We start from the raw sequence: 21,525 nt of genomic DNA on the forward strand, positions 1-21,525 counted from the left end.
CACTGCAAATATATAATAAGTACATGTTTATTACATTAGGAGAAGAAATTAGTATTTACTCTTTTGTTTATACATTTTATATTGAAAAAATAAAATGTTAATATTGGCCACTGATAAACTTCATAAAAGCTAAATGGTTTCTGATTGTTTAAAAAATGTTGTACCTGTGAGCAACATCTGTACTGACCTTTTCATTGTATTTGCTTAATTACACAGTTTGTGGCAGTCAAAACAGTTTTCTGTAGGGAACAACAATGTCTCAACTATGACTATGATGTAACATTTCTATTAGAAATTCATGTTGCAAAGATGCTGAATCTTAATGGCTGTTGGGATTCCATAACTTTCCTCTTTAGCCACCAAGAGGTTTATGACACATAACTAGTACTAAAATAAATAAAAGATAACAGATTAAAAAAATCGAATTAAATATGTATCATTCAAACATAAAAAGATTAAATTATCTAGTGGGAGTGCTTGTAAAGTTAAAATGAATCGTTAACAACAGTGTTGGATTAAAATAAAAATAAAAGAGCCTACCCAAGAGCCTCACACACAATTAAATCCAGTTGATCCACCGAAATAACTTGCTACAAGAAAGGAGACTCTATACTGAACAGAGAGACACTGAAAAACCTGAGCAGACTCTAAAACCAAACAGGAACCCAAACCCAGGGTAGAGAGGTTCGGTGAATCTGCAGTGGAAGGTGTAGAGGTGGAGCAGCAGGTCAGAGGAGACTCTGTAGAAGGACAGAGTGCCAGCACCATGGTCCACATACACTGCTACTTTGTTAGAATCAGAGGACGAAGAGGCAGAGAGGACGATCTCTCTGTTGTTGTGCCACACAGAGTAACCACCAGCAGAGCAGCACAGACTCCACGACTGCTCATTGCCTCCAAATCTGCTCTCAGCTATGCCTCCTTTTCTCTTGATTCCTTTGTAACTCACTGATATCAGATCCTCTCCTTCCCACTCAACCTCCCAGTAACAGCGGCCTGTCAGATCTTCTCTACACAGCAGCTGACAGCAGTAGTCAAATCTCTCTGGGTGATCAGGGTATGACTGGTGTTTTACTGCCCATGTGACCTTTCTGTTGTTGTCAGACAGGATGAGGTTCCTGTTCGCTGTGTTTGGGTCCAGAGTGAGTTCACACACATCTGATCAAGAAACAAAAAATGAATTAGAGCTGCAGTTATTAGAATATATATTGTTTGTTGTAATAGTATCTTTATTTATGCTCAGATTTTAGATGAGTCGTTCAACACCTTTGAGTTGGATATCCATAAAATGAACCAATAGAACCAAAAACACACTTACACTTTCTCAGACCTGGTTTCAACCACTGGACTCCATGAGGCTCCAACCTGAAAGCAGGTTTATGAAGGCAGATGTTAATGGATCTCTTTTAAAATCTTGGGTTCAGTGACTTGGTCTTCTCAGTCTTTGTCATTACCAGTTCTTTGGAGTCAGTTTGATCTGGGCCCTACAACCGTAGCTGACAGTGTGAAACGGAAATCTTTATTCCTGACTCCAATTCACCTCCTCTTTCAAACATCTGTGGACCTCTACACCTAACTTCTCCATACCTCAGAGTGCCCAGTGTCCATTTTGGATCCTCCAGTCCAGCACACAGCAGCTCTCCTCCTGTCTCTCCTGGGTCGTTGTAGCTCAGGTCCAGCTCTCTCAGATGGGAAGGATTGAAGCTCAGAGCTGAACCTAGAGACTCAAACCCTTTCTCTGTGATCAGACAACCTGACAGCCTGCAAACACATAAAACATCTCATTAGTCCTAGGTCTGTGGTTGTTGCTGCATTATTACATTAATGTGTTTGTGGCAACTTTGAATCGTGACCTCAGAGTTTCCAATGCACAACTCTTCAGTCCTGCAGAGAGAAGCTTCACTCCTGAATCCTCAAGGTCGTTGTTGCTCAGGTCCAGTTCTCTCAGACTACAGGACTCTGAGCTGAGAACTGAGCACAGAGTTTCACAACTTCTTGCTGAGAGGTTACACACACTGAGCCTGAAGAGACAACAATCCAGACAAGGAAGACATAACATTTGTTTGAAAGCGTCAGTTCCTGTAATATCCAGTCAAGACTCAAGGACAAAAGTTACAAACATGTTTTTGTACAGCTCTCAGTGAGATATAATATTCCTGTATACAAATACTGTTCTGTATCAAGACGATAACCAGGGAAACATTGCTAAATGTGGTGAAATATAATCCACTCAGCACTGGCTCAAACTCTTGTCATGAGCTCCTGAAATTCTCAAAACAGCTGCTAATTCTGCATGAAGCAGTATTATTTATATTAGAAATATAACAAAACATTTCATTGTTTCACTTTAGCATGTTGTAACCTCAGAGATTCCAGTTTACAGTGAGGACTCTTCAGTCCACCACAGAGAAGTTTCACTCCTGAATCCTGCAGGTCGTTGTTGCTCAGGTCCAGTTCTCTCAGACTAGAGGACTGTGAGCTGAGAACTGAGGACAGAGCTTCACAGCTGGTCTCTGACAGATTACAGCCACTCAGCCTGAAGAAACAGTAAATAAAATGGTTTTAGTAAAGTCTGCATTTTACACTTACATTTATATCTTTTTTTTCTTTTCTTTGTCATACTTTGAGCTAGAAATTAAATTTGAACTTTGAAATATTTGGAGTCCTGTGTAAAAACACATTTTGTGTTTTTACACTTTAACACTCACATTGACACTTCAACCTAAAAATAAGTAGGTAACATTTTATGTGACTTTTGATCCAAAAAGTGAAGTATCTGTGTACTTACAGAGCCTTTGTGGAGGCTTTGACCACCGGCAGCAGCTTCAGGAGAGCCTCTTCTGAAGCACAGTATTTGCTGAGGTCAAACACATCCAGCTCTTTCTCTGATGTCAGTAAGATGAAGACCAGAGCTGACCACTGAGCAGGAGAGAGATTCCTACTGGAGAGTTTTCCTGCACTCAGGAACCCCTGGATCTCCTCCACTAGAGCGTGATCATTCAGCTCATTCAGACAGTGAAACAGAGTGATGCTCCTTTCTGGTGAAGGAATCTCCTCAATCTTCCTCTTGATGTATTTGACTATTTCTTGTTGGTTCTGTGAGCTACTTTCTGTCTGTGTCTGCAAACCTCGTAGGAGAGTCTGATTCTTTTCCAGTGAGAGGCCCAGGAGAAGGCGGAGGAACAAGTCCAGGTGTCCGTTTGGACTCTGTAAGGTCTCTTCCACTGCACTTTGGTAGAAGTGCGTCACTGCAGATTCTGCTTTCGTTGCCGTCAACATCTGGAAGATCAGTTGTTCTGACAGCAGATTGACTCCAGTGTTGATAAAAGTCAAATGAACATAAAGAGCAGCCAGAAACTCCTGAACACTCAAATGAATGAAGCAGTAGACCTTCTCCTGGTACAGTCCGTTCTCCTCTTTGAAGATCTGTGTGAACACCCCTGAGTAGATGGAGGCTGCTCTCACATCGATGCCACACTCTGTCAGGTCTGATACATAGAAGATCAGGTTTCCTTTCTGCAGCTGCTCAAAAGCAAGTTTTCCAAGAGACAGAATCATACTTTTGTTCTCTGGAGTCCAGTGTGGATCTGTCGCTGTTCCTTCATGGTACTTGATGTTTTTCAGTTTGGCCTGAACCACCAAAAAGTGGATGTACATCTCCGTCAGGGTTTTGGGAAGCTCTGCTTCTTCTCTGGTTTTCAGTGCATCTTCCAGAACTGTTGCAATGATCCAGCAGAAGACTGGGATGTGGCACATGACATGGAGGCTTCGTGAGGTGTTGATGTGGGAGACAATTCTTTCAGCCTGCTCCTCATTTGGGAATCTCTTCTTGAAGTATTCTTCTTTCTGGGGGTCAGTGAAGCCTCTCACCTCTGTCACCATGTTAATCAGGTCAGACGGGATCTGACTGGCTGCGGCCGGTCGTGTGGTTATCCAGATGTGGGCAGAGGGAAGCAGTTTCCCCCTGATGAGGTTTGTCAGCAGCACATCCACTGTGGTCAACTCCGTAGCATCAGTCAGGATTTCATTATGTTGGAAGTTGAGGGGAAGTCGACACTCATCCAAACCATCAAAGATAAATACGACCTTGAAGTCTTCAAACCTGCAGATTCCTGCTTCTTTGGTTTTAATAAATTGGTCATGAATAAGGTTCACCAAGCTGTACTTCTTGTTTTTCAGCAGGTTCAGCTCTCTGAAAGTAAATGGAAATGTGAAGTCTATGTCCTGATTGGTTTTATCTTCAGCCCAGTCCAGAGTGTATTTTTGTGTTAAGACTGTTTTCCCGATGCCAGCTACTCCCTTCATCATCACCGTTCTCACTGGTTGTTCTTTTGCATGTGAAGCTTTAAAGATATGTTCACATCTGATTGTGTCTGACTCGTCTTTTTTTCTTTTCCTTGATGCGATTTCAATCTGTCTGACCTCATGTTTACAGCTCATCTCTCCATCCCCTTCCTCTGTGATGTAGAGCTCTGTGTAGATCTGATTTAGAAGAGTTGGGTTCCCAGTTTTAGCAGTGCCCTCAAACAAACTGCAGAACCTTTCCTTCAGATTAGATTTGAGTTCACGCTGGCAAGCAGCAGCAAGAGTCCCTAAGCAAACAGACAGCAACTATAATCAATGAGTGAATTCATTAATTTTATCAAATCTTCTCTAATCATTTACATCTAGATCAACTTTGGTGAACTTCAACCTGCACCATTTTGATAGTGCTAATCTTTGTTGGAAGATAGAGAATCACATTCTTCCCTGATTACTAAATAAAATTATCTACATAGCCTTCCTTATAATAGTGTCAAAGGGACTAAACTTCAGACTAAAGAGCAAATAAGCAAACTAGGATTCCTATTAAGAAGATTTCTACTTATGTACAAATTAGCATCCTCCTGGCATGCTAGTGTGTTGTGGATGAGCACTGAACAAATAGTATGGAACATGTGTTGTCCATCTCTTGAGAAAGTTAAGAAAAATCATCTTTCACCTATCCATCATTGTTAAACCTTTACAGAAATCCTTACTGCTCTGCAGACATTTGGCCAGCTCCTCTTCGTTCTTAATCTTCATGAAGTGCAGCAAGATGTTCAGAAATGCCTCTCTGCTGCCGTCATCCACCACCTGCTCATCCTCCCCGAGCCTCCCCAAGCATTGTGACCCTGAACTCAGAAACGTCTTGTGCCTCTTTAGTTCATGTCTCACAAAATCAACAATGCTGACCTCAAGCTCCTGGAGGGAAAAGAAGAAGGTTAACTCACAGTTTCTTGTAGCATGGAGGAAGATTTAGCTTTTATTGCTATGTTGTACATGTACAGACCAAAAATATGGAATCCAGTTGTTTATGAGGCTCCTGGGCAGGTTGCCTGCTGTGAACAGAGGAGAATTTGCTTATGTGTGTCCACACAAAATCTTTCTTGATCACAAAAAACATACTGAATTCTATTTACCTAAAGGCTCCTTTAAACTCAGCGCATGCATGTTTACCATGTAATGCAACACACAAGAGACCCAAACTTGAAATAATCTGCAGGGATCATCTGCATAGAGTGTAATTTTATCTATCTTGGAAAAGCAAAAATTTGTATGGTTGCAAATTATCTTGCCGTATTAATGCTGTCTACCATTTGACCTTAAATTCCAAAAAAATAGTGACTTTTTAAAATAAGTGCTGTATAAATGATGTTAAAATTTAAATTCTGGTAATAACTTACTGCATATAGATGGCCAGGTCTTCCTCCTCCTCATCCTCCTCCCCAGCAAAATATGGAGGAGAGTTCATTGAATTGTCTGTCTCCACGGAAGCCTTGGTTGGATCCATTTTGGGGTTTTATCGCGATGTTGCAGGGCTAACACCTTAAAACAAACATGAGAATGTACTCATAGAGCTCACACATTACTTCTGAACTCTGATCTAATTTGTGCAGCTGGATAGTGTGGTGGTAACAAATAAATAAATGTTAATGTGCAGAAACTGTTGGCTGATGTTCCTGAGCAGCATGAATCTGTTCACAGTAAAATAAAGGTACAGGTTTTGACATGTTCACATTCACTTTTCTTACATAAGAAAACTATCACTTTTGTTATTTTGGAGAACTAATATGTCGTGTTTCGACAGTAAGCAACACGATGTGTGCAAATACAAACTCAAAGGCACCTAAAGCTCTTAACATGAATGCAAGCGTGACAAAAGAGAATTCAACTTTTCTTTCTTCTTAATAATATGTTGCACCCACAGTTTCGCTCCTGTTACAATTGCGTTTCCCCTTCAGTGGTTAGATTTAAGCACATATAGTCATTGTCCTAAAATATAGATGTGTTGTAAAGCACCAGTCTGTCTTTGAAAGGTTTGGATATTTTTACAGTTTTATTTAATGGTTAAAATGTGCTATAGTTGCCATATACCTGAAAATCTTCACTTTAAGTTATGAAAACTTGATGAACATTTCTAATTATCACAGGGGGACATTTACTCATGTTCCACTTCATTTATTTGACAGGTTTTGTTAAATTTTACAGATTAATCAACTAACAGATCATGTATTCATATTAACTAAACCTGTTCATAAATCAGTGTTTAACTAGCAGAGATGTTTGGCCATTTTGTTATTCTTTACTATAAAAGACAATTTTTATCAGTTTTACTGGAGTACTTGCACCTAAAATTAAACTTCAGACCATGAGTGAACTGAATAAAGAATTTGAAGCTTTCCCTAAATACTTTTACTGGAGCACTTCTGTTACTTCAGCTCTTCTTCATTATCAGGTTTCCAGTCTCCACTGCACTCATAGACTTCAAAAAGCAAATCAAAAAACTGTAATGACATTTTTTGTCTAAAAATTAACTGGGTTGATTAAAATAATCGATCTTTCAGTGGCTCCGCTTTGTGACGCACCGTTATCCGTTGTCTTTAACGTTGCGCATTTACTAAACGTATGGATTTAAATAAAATATCGTTACTCCACGCTGATTAGACTAACTTCTCACTTTTCACATTGCAAAAGAGTAAATGAAGAGAGTTATTTACTGTTTACGTCAAGTGTAAATCAGTGGCTGTCAAACTGACCTCATGGTGAACTGTTTATTGGCTAAAACAACAGATGACGACGCGCCGCATCAAGTGCTTATTCCAACTCACGGTCATAGAGAGAAAAGTCAAAGTCAAGAAGTCTAGAAGTGTAAACTGGGAAGTACAATACCTTCTGTTGGAGGAAACACATCCGCGATGTGGAGCGCTGTGGTCCCGATATGTAGGAGACAGCTGGCGAAAAGAGATCTGTTCCGTCCAGGATATATATACACGACAAGTTCATATATCCTGGTGCGGCTCTACAAGATTTCAGCTTTCCCACAGCTCCTTGTTGTTGATTTGCTCTTGGGTTAGAGGAAACCTTGAACTCATCACCCTTGTCTGCCTCCCTCCAAAATCCACTGATAATAAAATTTCTAAAGATCAAAAACAACATAAGGGCGAGAACTCAGCACCTCTGGCTTCACAATTTACACAAAAAAAAAACTGTAAAGTTATAGCACAGAATTCACTTTAAACTTTTCCTGCCTTCTTCTTATACAGCAGACATCTTGTGTGCTGGGAAAAATGCATTTCTGGCTCAGTGTGCATCACATGATCAAAGTGGATGTTGCAGTAACAATGGTTTAGCCACTAAGCTGAAATAGCTGAACTGATCCGGGGGTCTCAGTGTGAATCCACTGATTGTTGAGGATGGTGTGATCTAATTTGCAGAGGAGTTTGTGCACAGTCCGCCTCAGTAAGCATGGTCCGGGCTACAGTTGAATAATGTAGCTGGGTAGTAGTGATGGATTAAATACAATTTTCAAACATAAGATGGTTCACTGCCATAACTGGTAATTTAACAGCTTAGGCTAAGGGTTATTTTTGTAGTGGATAAGATGTGACACTTTTGAATATATTTACTTACTTTTCTAACAACACTACACATTCAAAACTTGAGAACAACAAAAAGGATGATGCACTTAAAGTAAATATATTAACAGTATAAATGAATAATAGAAAATGTAAATATTAAGAAAGCCAGAGGAAACAAGAGATGCAATATGGATTTATTTTGGTCATGTAGTGATTTTGGATGCCTTTTTAATAATACCAATACCAGCCAACATCACATCTCTGTTAATGTTGACACTGTCTCTTTTTTTCTCAGCTTTTTATGAGTAACTGACAAATAACTACTGATACGAGTGATAGTAAAATGTGTTTATTTAAGGATTAGACATTTTAATTAGGATATGAAAATCAACAAAACAGACCATTAATTTTTTTGTCTTTTATGAAACCAAAGGAACATTCATGATTTGGACATAATGAGATACATGTTTAGCTTGGAATACATGAATTAAAATTGAATGTTTTACAATACAGTACTAACAGTAGATACAGTTTGTAGTGAGTTGACCATTTTATGTATATATGCAAAATTGACTAACCATAGGGCACCTATAGTGTTCGCACAGTCTCAGCAGACATTCAGACCATAAACAGCCCTGGATAAAAACAATGCTGCCCGTTTCATTAGTAGTAACGCGTTGTTTTAAGCATGATTCAGTAAGAAGAACCACAGAAATTCTTTAGAAAATTTAAAGATTAATAAGTTGCAAAAGCAATGTGCAATTGTTCATAATTCTTAGGCTAGTGAGTTTACATGCACTTAAGTATCCAGGTTGTAATCGGCTTTCTCAAGAAATCAGATTTCTTAAGTGTCATGTAAACGGGAAACCTGGTTAAATGATTAGAGAAACCTGATTTCCCAAAGTAGAATTCTCCCAAAGAACTCCGACCACACTTCCAAACTCAGTCTAGGGCTAAGGGGAAATCAGATTACTTTTTTGTCGCATATATAGTCGGATTTCCAGTAACCAGGTTTCTGGAGTGCATGTAAACGTGTTTTCTGATTACCCAAGAAGCCTGTCTTTCTCAGTAACCAGGTTACTTCAGTCAATGTAAATATACTCAGAGACAGACGCACTGGAAACTAATTGCACCTGCAACTTATATATTGTCATGTCAGAGCAAATTTATTGTATTACAACTGGAGACTCTATACTGAACAGAGAGACACTGAAAAACCTGAGCAGACTCTAAAACCAAACAGGAACCCAAACCCAGGGTAGAGAGGTTCGGTGAATCTGCAGTGGAAGGTGTAGAGGTGGATCAGCAGGTCAGAGGAGACTCTGTAGAAGGACAGAGTGCCAGCACCATGGTCCACATACACTGCTACTTTGTTAGAATCAGAGGAGGAAGAGGCAGAGAGGACGATCTCTCTGTTGTTGTGCCACACAGAGTAACCACCAGCAGAGCAGCACAGACTCCACGACTGCTCATTGCCTCCAAATCTGCTCTCAGCTATGCCTCCTTTTCTCTTGATTCCTTTGTAACTCACTGATATCAGATCCTCTCCTTCCCACTCAACCTCCCAGTAACAGCGGCCTGTCAGATCTTCTCTACACAGCAGCTGACAGCAGTAGTCAAATCTCTCTGGGTGATCAGGGTATGACTGGTCATTTAACACCCATGTGACCTTTCTGTTGTTGTCAGACAGGATGAGGTTCCTGTTTGCTGTGTTTGGGTCCAGAGTGAGTTCACACACATCTGATCAAGAAACATAAAAAATGAATTAGAGCTGCAGTTATTAGAATATATATTGTTTGTTGTAATAGTATTGTTATTTATGCTCAGATTTTAGATGAGTCGTTCAACACCTTTGAGTTGGATATCCATAAAATGAACCACTAGAACCAAAAACACACTTACACTTTCTCAGACCTGGTTTCAACCACTGGACTCCATGAGGCTCCAACCTGAAAGCAGGTTTATGAAGGCAGATGTTAATGGATCTCTTTTAAAATCTTGGGTTCAGTGACTTGGTCTTCTCAGTCTTTGTCATTACCAGTTCTTTGGAGTCAGTTTGATCTGGGCCCTACAACCGTAGCTGACAGTGTGAAACGGAAATCTTTATTCCTGACTCCAATTCACCTCTTTCAAACATCTGTGGACCTCTACACCTAACTTCTCCATACCTCAGAGTGCCCAGTGTCCATTTTGGATCCTCCAGTCCAGCACACAGCAGCTCTCCTCCTGTCTCTCCTGGGTCGTTGTAGCTCAGGTCCAGCTCTCTCACATGGGAAGGATTGAAGCTCAGAGCTGAACCTAGAGACTCAAACCCTTTCTCTGTGATCAGACAACCTGACAGCCTGCAAACGCATAAAACATCTCATTAGTCCTAGGTCTGTGGTTGTTGCTGCATTATTACATTAATGTGTTTGTGGCAACTTTGAATCGTGACCTCAGAGTTTCCAATGCACAACTCTTCAGTCCTGCAGAGAGAAGCTTCACTCCTGAATCCTCAAGGTCGTTGTTGCTCAGGTCCAGTTCTCTCACACTACAGGACTCTGAGCTGAGAACTGAGCACAGAGTTTCACAACTTCTTGCTGAGAGGTTACACACACTGAGCCTGAAGAGACAACAATCCAGACAAGGAAGACATAACATTTGTTTGAAAGCGTCAGTTCCTGTAATATCCAGTCAAGACTCAAGGACAAAAGTTACAAACATGTTTTTGTACAACTCTCAGTGAGATATAATATTCCTGTATACAAATACTGTTCTGTATCAAGACGATAACCAGGGAAACATTGCTAAATGTGGTGAAATATAATCCACCCAGCACTGGCTCAAATTCTTGTCATGAGCTCCTGAAATTCTCAAAACAGCTGCTAATTCTGCATGAAGCAGTATTATTTATATTAGAAATATAACAAAACATTTCATTGTTTCACTTTAGCATGATGTAACCTCAGAGATTCCAGTTTACAGTGAGGACTCTTCAGTCCAACACAGAGAAGTTTCACTCCTGAATCCTGCAGGTCGTTGTTGCTCAGGTCCAGTTCTCTCAGACTAGAGGACTGTGAGCTGAGAACTGAGGACAGAGCTTCACAGCTGGTCTCTGACAGATTACAGCCACTCAGCCTGAAGAAACAGTAAATAAAATGGTTTTAGTAAAGTCTGCATTTTACACTTACATTTATATCTTTTTTTTCTTTTCTTTGTAATACTTTGAGCTAGAAATTAAATTTAAACTTTGAAATATTTGGAGTCCGGTGTTTATTGTAGCACATTTTGTATTTTTACACTTTAACACTCACATTGACACTTCAACCAAGTAGGTAACATTTTATGTGACTTTTGATCCAAAAAGTGAAGTATCTGTGTACTTACAGAGCATTTTTTGAGGCTTTGACCACCGGCAGCAGCTTCAGGAGAGCCTCTTCTGAAGCACAGTATTTGCTGAGGTCAAACACATCCAGCTCTTTCTCTGATGTCAGTAAGATGAAGACCAGAGCTGACCACTGAGCAGGAGAGAGATTCCTACTGGAGAGTTTTCCTGCACTCAGGAACCCCTGGATCTCCTCCACTAGGGCGTGATCATTCAACTCATTCAGACAGTGAAACAGAGTGATGCTCCTTTCTGGTGAAGGAATCTCCTCAATCTTCCTCTTGATGTATTTGACTATTTCCTGTTGGGTCTGTGAGCTACTTTCTATCTGTGTCTGCAAACCTCGTAGGAGAGTCTGATTCTTTTCCAGTGAGAGGCCCAGGAGAAGGCGGAGGAACAAGTCCAGGTGTCCGTTTGGACTCTGTAAGGTCTCTTCCACTGCACTTTGGTAGAAGTGCGTAACTGCAGATTCTGCTTTCGTTGCTGTCAACATCTGGAAGATCAGTTGTTCTGACAGCAGATTGACTCCAGTGTTGATAAAAGTCAAATGAACATAAAGAGCAGCCAAAAACTCCTGAACACTCAAATGAATGAAGCAGTAGACCTTCTCCTGGTACAGTCCGCTCTCCTCTTTGAAGATCTGTGTGAACACTCCTGAGTAGATGGAGGCTGCTCTCACATCGATGCCGCACTCTGTCAGGTCTGATACATAGAAGATCAGGTTTCCTTTCTGCAGCTGCTCAAAAGCAAGTTTTCCAAGAGACAGAATCATACTTTTGTTCTCTGGAGTCCAGTGTGGATCTGTCGCTGTTCCTCCATGATACTTGACGTTTTTCAGTTTGGCCTGAACCACCAAAAAGTGGATGTACATCTCCGTCAGGGTTTTGGGAAGCTCTGCTTCTTCTCCGGTTTTCAGTGCATCTTCCAGAACTGTTGCAATGATCCAGCAGAAGACTGGGATGTGGCACATGACATGGAGGCTTCGTGAGGTGTTGATGTGGGAGACAATTCTTTCAGCCTGCTCCTCATTTGGGAATCTCTTCTTGAAGTATTCTTCTTTCTGGGGGTCAGTGAAGCCTCTCACCTCTGTCACCATGTTAATCAGGTCAGACGGGATCTGACTGGCTGCGGCCGGTCGTGTGGTTATCCAGATGTGGGCAGAGGGAAGCAGTTTCCCCCTGATGAGGTTTGTCAGCAGCACATCCACTGTGGTCAACTCCGTAGCATCAGTCAGGACTTCACTGTGTTGGAAGTTGAGGGGAAGTCGACACTCATCCAAACCATCAAAGATAAATACGACCTTGAAGTCTTCAAACCTGCAGATTCCTGCTGCTTTGATTTCAATAAAGTGGTCATGAATAAGGTTCACCAAGCTGTACTTCTTGTCTTTCATCCCATTCAACTCTCTGAAAGTAAATGGAAATGTGAAGTCTATGTCCTGATTGGTTTTATCTTCAGCCCAGTCCAGAGTGTATTTTTGTGTTAAGACTGTTTTCCCGATACCAGCTACTCCCTTCATCATCACCGTCCTGACTGGTTGTTGTCTTCCAGGTAAAGTTTTAAAGATATTTTCACATCTCATTGTCATTTCAGTTTTTATTGCTTTCCTGGATGCAGTTTCAATCTGTCTGACCTCATGTTCACCACTGACATCTTCACCTCCTCCCTCTGTGATGTAGAGCTCGGTGTAGATCTGATTTAGAAGAGTCAGGTTCCCAGTTTTAGCAGGGCCCTCAAACAAACTGCAGAACCTTTCCTTTAGATTAGATTTGAGTTCACGCTGGCAAGCAGCAGCAAGAGTCCCTAAGCAAACAGACAGCAACTATAATCAATGAGTGAATTTAAAATCTTCTTAAATAGCTTGTATAACACTGCTGGGTTTATTTGTTTTAGATTATGCATTTGTTATTGCAAAAAGTTGACATTTATGTTAATGTCAGACATAATCTACTTCCCAGTTCCTGCCTTGTATATCTCTGTCAACTGGTTTTAGCACTTTTAAGAAGTGTACATTATGAACCTTGCCTTTTATGTGATTATACCTGATAATCCCAGTTAATAAACGATATTGCATCTTCCCGCTTTATGACTGCTGACTTTTCACTCTTGTGGATGTTTGAAATGACTGTGTACACATCTGATTTACAACAAGATTGGATGGCACATGCAACTAATTTCAAAACTAATTCTAAAGATGTATGGAGGAGTATCAGCAATCTTCCACTCAAGCTTAATAATCAACCACAGACCTAAACATAGTTTTGATTCATTTGAGAGCCTCTCTGATCCAAACTGGAAAAGTCAAAAACCAGTCATGTTTGTTATTGTGTACCATCCTCCTGTCCCGTTTTATTACACAGACTGGAACATGTCATTGGGGTTAAAGGAACAGGCTCCTTGTAAAATCTAGAATAGATAGCCCTTTGATTATTAAGAGCACTTAATAATCAAGGTCCATCATATCCTAAAGACCTCATCATTCCATATTTTCTAAGCAGACCACTTCATTTTCAGAGTGCAGGTTTACGTCCGTTCCTAGAGTTTCCAAATGTGGAATGGGAGGCACGGCCTAAGTCTGTATACAGTAATATTTTGTAAGGTCTTAAACCTTAAAGTGCCTTGAGATTACCTCTGTTCTGATTTTGTGCTATACAAAAGAAATTGAATTTCATTGAATTGACTTCATAGAGACCATATACCCTCACTCCAAAACATGTTAAACCTTCACAAAAATCCTTACTGCTCTGCAGACGGTTGGCCAGCTTTTCCTGTTTCATACTCTTCAGGAAGTGCAGCAGGAGCTTCAGGAATGCGTCTCTGCTACCACTGTCCAACGCCTCTTCATCCTCCCACTGCTTCTCTAAGCTTTGTGACTCTGAACTCAAATACCTCTGGTGCCTCTTGAGTTCATTCTTCACAAAAGTGACAATATTGTCTTCAAGAAGCTGAAACACAGTTTGAATTATGCAGTATGAAAGACTTTTTTAATTCCACTTTACATCGTGATCATGTTTCAGGGACTATTTCAGGGATTATTTTTTGTTTTGTTGTACATATACAAACCAGAAATAAGGAGTCCAGTTGCATTGGGGGCTCCTGGGCAAAATGACTGCTTTGAATGTCTGACATCTTGTCTTCAATTCTGTGGGGTAACAAAGATGAATTTCCATGTCAACACACGAAACCTGACTTAACACTGCTTGTCTAAATAAAGCATAATGCAGATTTTTCTCATGGCTTGAAACACAGTATACATACATCTTAATTTAGGTGTGTCTTCAACATGTGCCTCAATCTCACGTCTGTGGTTTGGGTGATATTAGCAGAGGAAAACTTTTTGTAAACAGGAAAGTCCCAGCATTTGGCTTTTCAAAACAGGACTAGACCAGATTCAACAATAATATTATTAACACAGCCGCTTGAGTCAGACCAGACTCTGGGGGCCAAATAAGGATACCTTCTGCAAATGGCTGACAGGCTACTGACAGCATAGTGAATACAATAGAATATAAATAAGACTTTCAGACGAATAATTAAGTAGGTTAGATCAACCCAGTGACTTGTGATCACTGCATTTACAGCTAAAAAAAAAGTAGGTACAACTTTAGTTAAACAGAAAACAAACTGTGATACGGTTGAAATGCTCATGTGATTTATTCTGTGAGTATATAACTTAATAAAATACGATGCTGATGATCCATTTAACTGTCGTTTCATTTTTGTATTGTATTTTACAAAGGTCTAGAGACTAACAAGTGTCTGGTACAGTACCTTAAACTGAAGAAAACGATCGTCGTCTGAAACCGAATCCCACCCTCCGATCCAGAGGAGTCCCGACTCGGATCTGATGCTGTACGTCGGTCCAGCACGTTTCTCGGTCATGTGAGCTCCAGATTGCGCTGTGGAATTCAGAGCCCGTATCAGTAGTACCAAAACCTACAGTAAGTCAAATGGTCATACATTTCTTTGTGGTTTCTGCTTCTTAAAAGTGTCTCAAAAGCAGCTTCTCTCTGTTTTACGATTAGGAATAAGTGGCTGAATGTTTTGCACAATATATTTGAAGACTTCACCTTGCACTGTGAACCTGAACGTTTATCACTATTTCATGCCATTCGCTGAGCAAATTTATTATTGCAAGGAAAGACAAAGTTTCACCAGCAGTTATGTCTAGAGGATGGGAAAGGTTGCAAGCAGGAATTTAAACACAGATAATGTTTGACCTTCAGTTGGTTCATGGTAAGGGCACATGAACACAACTCCCTGCAGTTCCCTTGTGATACCAAGCAGCAACTTTACTAAAAGCACACACACAAAGACTAAGTATGTTTTATGCAGCAAAGCAACTTTTGTTGTCTGCATGATCATGAATTAGTTTACAATTCTTATTTAAATGTAAAATGTAAGAAACTGATTGTGCATTCATTTTCTGTGGACTTGAAATATGTGGACTTGAAATATGGGTGCTGTGACTTCACTAGTTGGGAATGAGCTGAGTGCCAGAGGTTTTAGGACATCATTTATTTTCCCATTCACTCCCAAAGAGTTTTATTTTAGACGTGTTGTTTTCTGTTGGCAACTGCCTTCAATAACATAAAATTCAAGACAGTTTATTCCAACCTTGCTGTAATAATGTCAGAGTGTATAAGTTTACTCTTATCCTCTATTTTATTTTATTTTACTTTTTTAAATACTGTTCCTGTCTTTTTATATTGCCTTGGCTTCTGTTATATGCCTCATCTTGATGTCTTTATGTGCACAGTCATTCAAAGACGTCTGTCTTGCCTTAAATCTGATTCATTCTCATCAGCTATTTTTCTGCAACAAAGCAACAGCGCCCTCAAGTGACAATGTATGAAAAGGGCAGCGCATAGCAAATGGAGGCAAAGACAAAGGACCAAAAAAGAAATGACAAGAAATAAAAAAAAAAAAAAAAGTAATAGCACTATATCAGGGTTTCACAGGTTTTCTCATCAAATGAGGGTTTATTGACTCGTGACATATATAACATGATATGTTTTATTTGCAAATTTACATTTGTAGATGCACAAAGGAAACAAACTGCTATATTTATGAAGGCTACGAAACTAAATATGGCTCTCATAGCTACCTTTGAAAATCTTTTGCTCGATATTTTAAATATGAAGGCGTTAATGTGGTGACTATTTATCTAAATAAACAGCTTAAAAAATATTATTTTTTTAAAAATTATTTTTTTGTATGGTAAAAAACATGAACTAGCACTAAACAGTATTATCACAAGAAGTCCAAACCATCCCCAGCCTTCCCTTTCAATATAATTTTGTCGTTTTCTTTTCATTAAACTTTGTGGAATCAAAGACATGCCAGAAATCTAACTGATTTGAATCATTTGGACACACAATCATTAACCTTTTATGTAGGTACAGTTTCATATTATTTTTGTGTTCGTTGTTTTTCTTTTGTTATGACCATGGTGTTAATAAATAGTAAAAATAAAAAAATAAATAAACGTTAAAGCACGCATGTTGACGTAAGTTGACGCCACGACGTTTGTTGACGCCGGTTACGTAAAATTCTCCCATCATGCTCTTCGCGAGCGCTACACAAAAAGCCAGATGAAACGACCGAAAGGGAGGAGGCTGCCAGCCGAAGGGGGTAGCCCGAACCGGGAGAGGGTTTAGTGTACTCGTCGCATGAATAAGCGAATACGTAACAGCAGGGAACGAAAACAAAGATAAAAGCATCATAGGACATGATGCCCACCTCTACCGAAGCTGTTCCGTCGGTGTTGTGAGTGTCGGCAGATTTCCCACCGCCGCCTCTTCGGGGGGTTCTGCTGTCTGAGTCCGTCCTGAGCGACCCGCGACACCGCCAGGCGATGACAGCGGCTACAGCCACTCCGCAGGTGATGAGAGACCGGCTACTACAGGCCATCGACGGCCAGAGCAATGTGAGTATGTCCCGTAGTTTCCACGCAACGAACTGGACGAAGACATGCAGACAATAAGGCCAAGCCGACTTCAGGTCGCCACGGAGGGTTGACAAAGTGGAGACAGGCGGTGTAACGCTATGGCGAGTTAGTGTTTGCTTGCTAATTAGCCGGCTAACGTCTCTAGTTGGCGAAAGTAACTAATTAGAAGCCAGACATTCCACTGTTGTTGGCTAATGTGTGCAGTGTTGAACAGAATTACACAGTGCTGCAGGACTATAACTGAGCTACTAGGTATGAAGTGTGTGTCTGTAGGTTAGTGTGCTTTTGTGTCAGATGTTCATTCATTTTTTGGGGCTTCCTGCACTTGGGCAGAAATAACACCTTTACATTTGCCACGTCCAACTAATAAGTGGTGTGTTATAGGCCACTTTATAAACGTTTAATAATATGGCTGTGATTTAAAATGTCCACTATTGATATTCATTCTAAGCTTCATTGCAGTTTCATTATTTTCTCAGCCACCATGAAAATAACCAGTACTTAAAAGCTGAAATGGGTATTCAAGTTGCATCACATAATGATGATGGATTAATTGTAACTGAAAATACCAGCTATTCACTGGTACCAGCTTCATGCATGTAAATGTTTGCTAGTTTTCAGCTTTCTTTAATTACAAAATCAACATCTTAGCATTTTTAACTGATGGTCAGACAACAGGATGTTCACTTTGGCTTCAGGAAATAATAATAGGCCCCATTTTTTATACATCAAATCAGTTGTCAAGGGGAGTGAAAGTGTGGATGACAGAAATAACCATGCCTAGGCAGTTCGGCACATTAAAGCATTGTTGTTCTTGATGTGCATTACCTACAACCAAAGATATTAAAGGAATTACTACCACAATATTATAATATGGTAAAATCTCTGCTCATGGTACATTGTTCAGGCAGTTCTTTTCTTCAGTCTTGCGTGCAGATCTAACAGCATCTTGTAAAAAAAAAAAACACATTTGCATGAAGTCTCAGTTTCTCGTTTTGAGCCTGAAACCAGCCTAAGCGCCTTGTCTGTTAACATACAGGTGCACATTTGAAAGTCTATTCAAATTATGCCTTGACATTCTAATCACCTCTCTGTGTTTCTGTAGACATGTGTTTATATATTATATATATATATATATATATATATATATATATATACATATACACTACACACACACACACACACACACACACAAACATATACATATTTTGCCTATAAGCGGTGGTTCATGTAACTGTATTTGTCTTTTCAGCAGATACGCAACATGGTGGTAGTTGTAGAGGTGATCTCCTTTTTGGAGAAATATCCCATCACCAAAGAGGCACTAGAGGTAGGTTAAATGCAGTGCTGCATTGTGTGCGTTTAAAAAAAAATGCTGTTGAATCATACTTTTTAGAATCAAGCCATATTGGCTGTTTAACACAAGTCTTGTCTTTTTGAAGGAAACCCGTCTTGGCAAGCTCATCAATGATGTCAGGAAGAACACAAAGAATGAGGATCTTGCAAAAAGGGCCAAGAAGCTCCTGCGAAACTGGCAGAAGCTTATTGAGCCAGGGAAGGGTGAGGTATTGTCCAAAAGCCACACTGGTGCATCATGGTCTTCCAGTGGTGGTGCTCATCCCTGCATCTCCACTCCATCTACCACCTCACTAACAGGAAAAACTGGTCCAGAGTTGAAGAACAGAAATGACTTCAACAACTGCTACTCCCCAAAAGTGGAAAAACTAAGCAACAGGAAACGTAAAGGTGATCAGAAGGAAGGACTGTTGCCAGCAAAGATATCCAAAACAACTCTTAATGATAAAATACAAAACTCCAAAAAGTTGCCAACCAATGGAGTTGGTGTTAGCTCAGAAGGCTTTACAGATAATTGTACACATCAGGTTTTAGATAGAGAGATTTCTGAGCCTTTGGACAATGAAAGACAAAATAAAATCCCTGTCAATGCTGTAAAACCTCATCCAAGTGTTTCGGGATACAGCAAGCCTTCCAGCACCTCTTTGCTAAAAGCTTCAGTTCTGCAGCAGCAAGCCAAACAGGGGCAAGCGGCCTCTGGGGGGCAATATCGACCGAGAAGCCCTCGCTGTACATTGCACAGTCCTCAAATTTCAAAACAGGAAGCTCCTGTCAAACAAACTGCACCCCAGGCACAGAGTATCCCTAGCCCCAGTGTGAGGCCTGTGTGTGTGGACCTCTCTGGGCTGGGTTCTTCTCCTCAGCCTACAAATGTTTGTGTTCAGGGTTTACACACAGACACTTCGTGGACTACAGAGTTGGACTCTCAAAGCAGACCTTCCAACACATCTCTTCACAACTCAACTGCCTCCTCTTGTACCGATGAACTCAGTATGGAAGGTGATGGTGCTCTTAGTAATACAGGGAAAAGGAAAAGACAGAAATACAGGCCTAAAGACTATGTGGTAAATTTGAAGGGTCAGACTGTAGAAGACGGTATGAAACCAGTGAGGTTAAAAGACAGGAGACTGACATTCGACCCTGTAACAGGGCAGATTAAACCCTCCTTTTATAAGGAGTCTTGCCAGGAGGGGGATGTCAGACTAGACCACACACCTGAACCTCAGTGGTCAGAGCAGGTGAAACAAAATCCACCAGTTCCTCCCAGTCCGTTCCAGCAGACTGACTGGAAAGAACTGTCCAGAAGCGAAATAATCCAGTCATACCTTAGCCAGCAAAGCAATGTGCTGATGTCGTCAGGCGCACACACCCCTGGTGCACACTTTTTCTTGACAGAGTTCTTGAAAAAAGAGGAACCCCAAAGCAGAAACATCAACAAAACTCATGTGCTGGCTGGAGAGCTACCAGCTGTGGAGTTACCAGGGCTTAGCAGAGAGGTCACCAGTGAAGACTTGAACAGATTACACACACAGCACTGGTCTGGGGTTAATGGCTGCTATGACACAAAGGGTAACTGGTATGACTGGATGGAGTGCATCTCCTTAGACCCTCATGGAGATGAGAGTAGACTGAACATACTGCCCTACGTCTGTTTGGACTGAAACCGAGGGCAGGTGTCTGAATTGGAAGGTACTGTATGAGCTGACTGCATTGGACAATTGAGCAGCTCTAGAAATGTAGTGTAAGCTACTGTTTTGCACTGTCGGTGAAAGTGGAATAAATATGCTGCCTATTTGAGTGAGAGTTAGAATACAGGGGCTAAAATCAGTGTTTTTATGAGCTGTCATTATTGTGTGAGGACAGTGTGACGAGAAAAGACTATGCATTAACTCTCCGTTAAGTAACATCACATAGTTTTACCTAAAGTTTCAATACCTGCCATTCTTTGTATGGAAGAGGAACATTGTGTTAAAATGCATAGTTACAGTTTATTCATCTGATGTTATCCACTGAATTTTTGACACCAACTCAGATTTAATTTACAGTGCAGTATTATTATTTTTAAGTTTAGTTCAATTTTATATTAAGAAAATCTGTGACCTAGTGAGGTACATAATTGGAACAGCATACAACAGATGCATGTACCAAATAGGGTTTTTTGCTGGCATTTGCTCCTGCATCTTGAACAAGGCTTTTTAGCTGTTAAAGCTCAAATGGATCTGTCTATCTATTAAGTAGCTGTCATTGCTGTAGGTATTAAGAACTGTTTTTGCTGTGAAATATTTATCATTGCACGACTGTCTCACACAGTGACCCTTAGCATGAAGAGAAACTGACAAATCAGTTTTAAAACATACGAGTTGTTTTCTTCGTTGCTTGAGTGATGTTAAATAAAGTGACATAAAACTGCCAGATGTTACTGTGCAGTTTGAGGTGAGGGAGAACGAAATACTTGTAAGTCATGCTGATAAAGAAATGTCACTACCATGTATATTTATTTAAATAATAATTTTAAGATTAAGAAACATGTTCGGACTACACAAAATTTATTCAACGTTGGTTCTGTAGTGCAGCTGTTTTATTCCAGGCTTCCCCTGCTGATACACCAACCTAACTTACACAGGATATCTCTCCAAAAAGACACATTTTAATAATGTGAACTAATTTTATATTTGCCTTTTCCCTTTACTCTGTATTTAGGTTGTAAAATATATACTGTCAGGAAGAACCTAAAGATAAAAATTGACATGCTGGATTAAGTACTTAATGTCATTCCTTTAGATATTGTTTGCCTTATGGAAACCTATGTTTTCCCTAAAGATGGAGCCTTAGTGAATGTACAGAAATCAGCCTTCTGTGTTCAGTCACACTCAGAAGAGAACATATTTGCTACGTAGTCCTCAAATGGACATGTTGACATGTGTTAATAAAAAAATGAATTGTTGTTTGTCTTTCCTTTTGGTGTAGTAGTATTT

General features: G+C 40.2%; 3 protein-coding genes across 5 annotated transcripts; 1 reads left to right on the forward strand and 2 right to left on the reverse strand.

Annotated features, from left to right (window-relative positions):
• Nucleotides 1-7,585, reverse strand: LOC113152611 (NACHT, LRR and PYD domains-containing protein 12-like). 2 transcript variants are annotated; one of them, XM_026345965.1, is made up of 10 exons: nt 7,192-7,585; nt 5,706-5,847; nt 5,312-5,357; nt 5,019-5,223; nt 2,789-4,592; nt 2,363-2,536; nt 1,854-2,021; nt 1,588-1,761; nt 1,319-1,365; nt 1-1,158 (listed from the first exon to the last, which is right to left on the reverse strand). In XM_026345965.1, the coding sequence occupies exons 2-10, from the start codon at nt 5,810-5,812 to the stop codon at nt 608-610; spliced, it is 3,276 nt and encodes a 1,091-aa protein (XP_026201750.1). In that variant the 5' UTR covers nt 5,813-5,847; nt 7,192-7,585; the 3' UTR covers nt 1-607. The 2 variants fall into 2 exon arrangements, with proteins under 2 accessions (XP_026201750.1, XP_026201749.1); XM_026345964.1 differs by having other exon boundaries at nt 5,312-5,360.
• A 622-nt stretch (nt 7,586-8,207) lies between these two features.
• On the reverse strand, nt 8,208-15,663 carry LOC113152378 (NACHT, LRR and PYD domains-containing protein 3-like). The gene is made up of 9 exons (XM_026345599.2): nt 15,016-15,663; nt 14,308-14,386; nt 13,985-14,189; nt 11,247-13,047; nt 10,824-10,997; nt 10,315-10,482; nt 10,049-10,222; nt 9,783-9,829; nt 8,208-9,620 (listed from the first exon to the last, which is right to left on the reverse strand). Exons 2-9 carry the CDS (start codon nt 14,371-14,373, stop codon nt 9,070-9,072), a joined length of 3,186 nt encoding a protein of 1,061 aa, XP_026201384.1. The 5' UTR covers nt 14,374-14,386; nt 15,016-15,663; the 3' UTR covers nt 8,208-9,069.
• A 1,023-nt stretch (nt 15,664-16,686) lies between these two features.
• LOC113152379 (mediator of RNA polymerase II transcription subunit 26) lies at nt 16,687-21,494 on the forward strand. Of its 2 annotated transcripts, none has more exons than XM_026345600.2 (3): nt 16,687-17,173; nt 18,447-18,524; nt 18,637-21,494. In XM_026345600.2, exons 1-3 carry the CDS (start codon nt 17,102-17,104, stop codon nt 20,209-20,211), a joined length of 1,725 nt encoding a protein of 574 aa, XP_026201385.1. In that variant the 5' UTR covers nt 16,687-17,101; the 3' UTR covers nt 20,212-21,494. The 2 variants fall into 2 exon arrangements, with proteins under 2 accessions (XP_026201385.1, XP_026201386.1); XM_026345601.2 differs by having other exon boundaries at nt 18,450-18,524.
• The last annotated feature ends 31 nt before the right edge of the window (nt 21,495-21,525 follow it).

The sequence above is a fragment of the Anabas testudineus genome, chromosome 4 (assembly GCF_900324465.2).
Source record: "Anabas testudineus chromosome 4, fAnaTes1.2, whole genome shotgun sequence".
Lineage (NCBI taxonomy): Eukaryota > Metazoa > Chordata > Actinopteri > Anabantiformes > Anabantidae > Anabas > Anabas testudineus.

What these genes read in the sequence shown, in the direction of transcription:
- LOC113152611 (XM_026345964.1), bottom strand. Translation starts at nt 5,812, where the DNA reads ATGGATCCAACCAAGGCTTCCGTGGAGACAGACAATTCAATGAACTCT. An exon ending in AACTGGATTCCATATTTTTG is followed by an intron (nt 5,224 to 5,311) that starts GTCTGTACATGT and finishes TTTTCCCTCCAG; the next exon opens with GAGCTTGAGGTCAGCATTGT. An exon ending in GGCCAAATGTCTGCAGAGCA is followed by an intron (nt 4,593 to 5,018) that starts GTAAGGATTTCT and finishes CTGTTTGCTTAG; the next exon opens with GGACTCTTGCTGCTGCTTGC.
- LOC113152378 (XM_026345599.2), bottom strand. Translation starts at nt 14,373, where the DNA reads ATGTCAGACATTCAAAGCAGTCATTTTGCCCAGGAGCCCCCAATGCAA. An exon ending in AAAGCCTCAAAAAATGCTCT is followed by an intron (nt 10,998 to 11,246) that starts GTAAGTACACAG and finishes CTGTTTCTTCAG; the next exon opens with GCTGAGTGGCTGTAATCTGT. An exon ending in TGTGCATTGGAAACTCTGAG is followed by an intron (nt 10,223 to 10,314) that starts GTCACGATTCAA and finishes ATGCGTTTGCAG; the next exon opens with GCTGTCAGGTTGTCTGATCA.
- LOC113152379 (XM_026345600.2), top strand. Translation starts at nt 17,102, where the DNA reads ATGACAGCGGCTACAGCCACTCCGCAGGTGATGAGAGACCGGCTACTA. An exon ending in CCATCGACGGCCAGAGCAAT is followed by an intron (nt 17,174 to 18,446) that starts GTGAGTATGTCC and finishes TTGTCTTTTCAG; the next exon opens with CAGATACGCAACATGGTGGT. An exon ending in TCACCAAAGAGGCACTAGAG is followed by an intron (nt 18,525 to 18,636) that starts GTAGGTTAAATG and finishes GTCTTTTTGAAG; the next exon opens with GAAACCCGTCTTGGCAAGCT.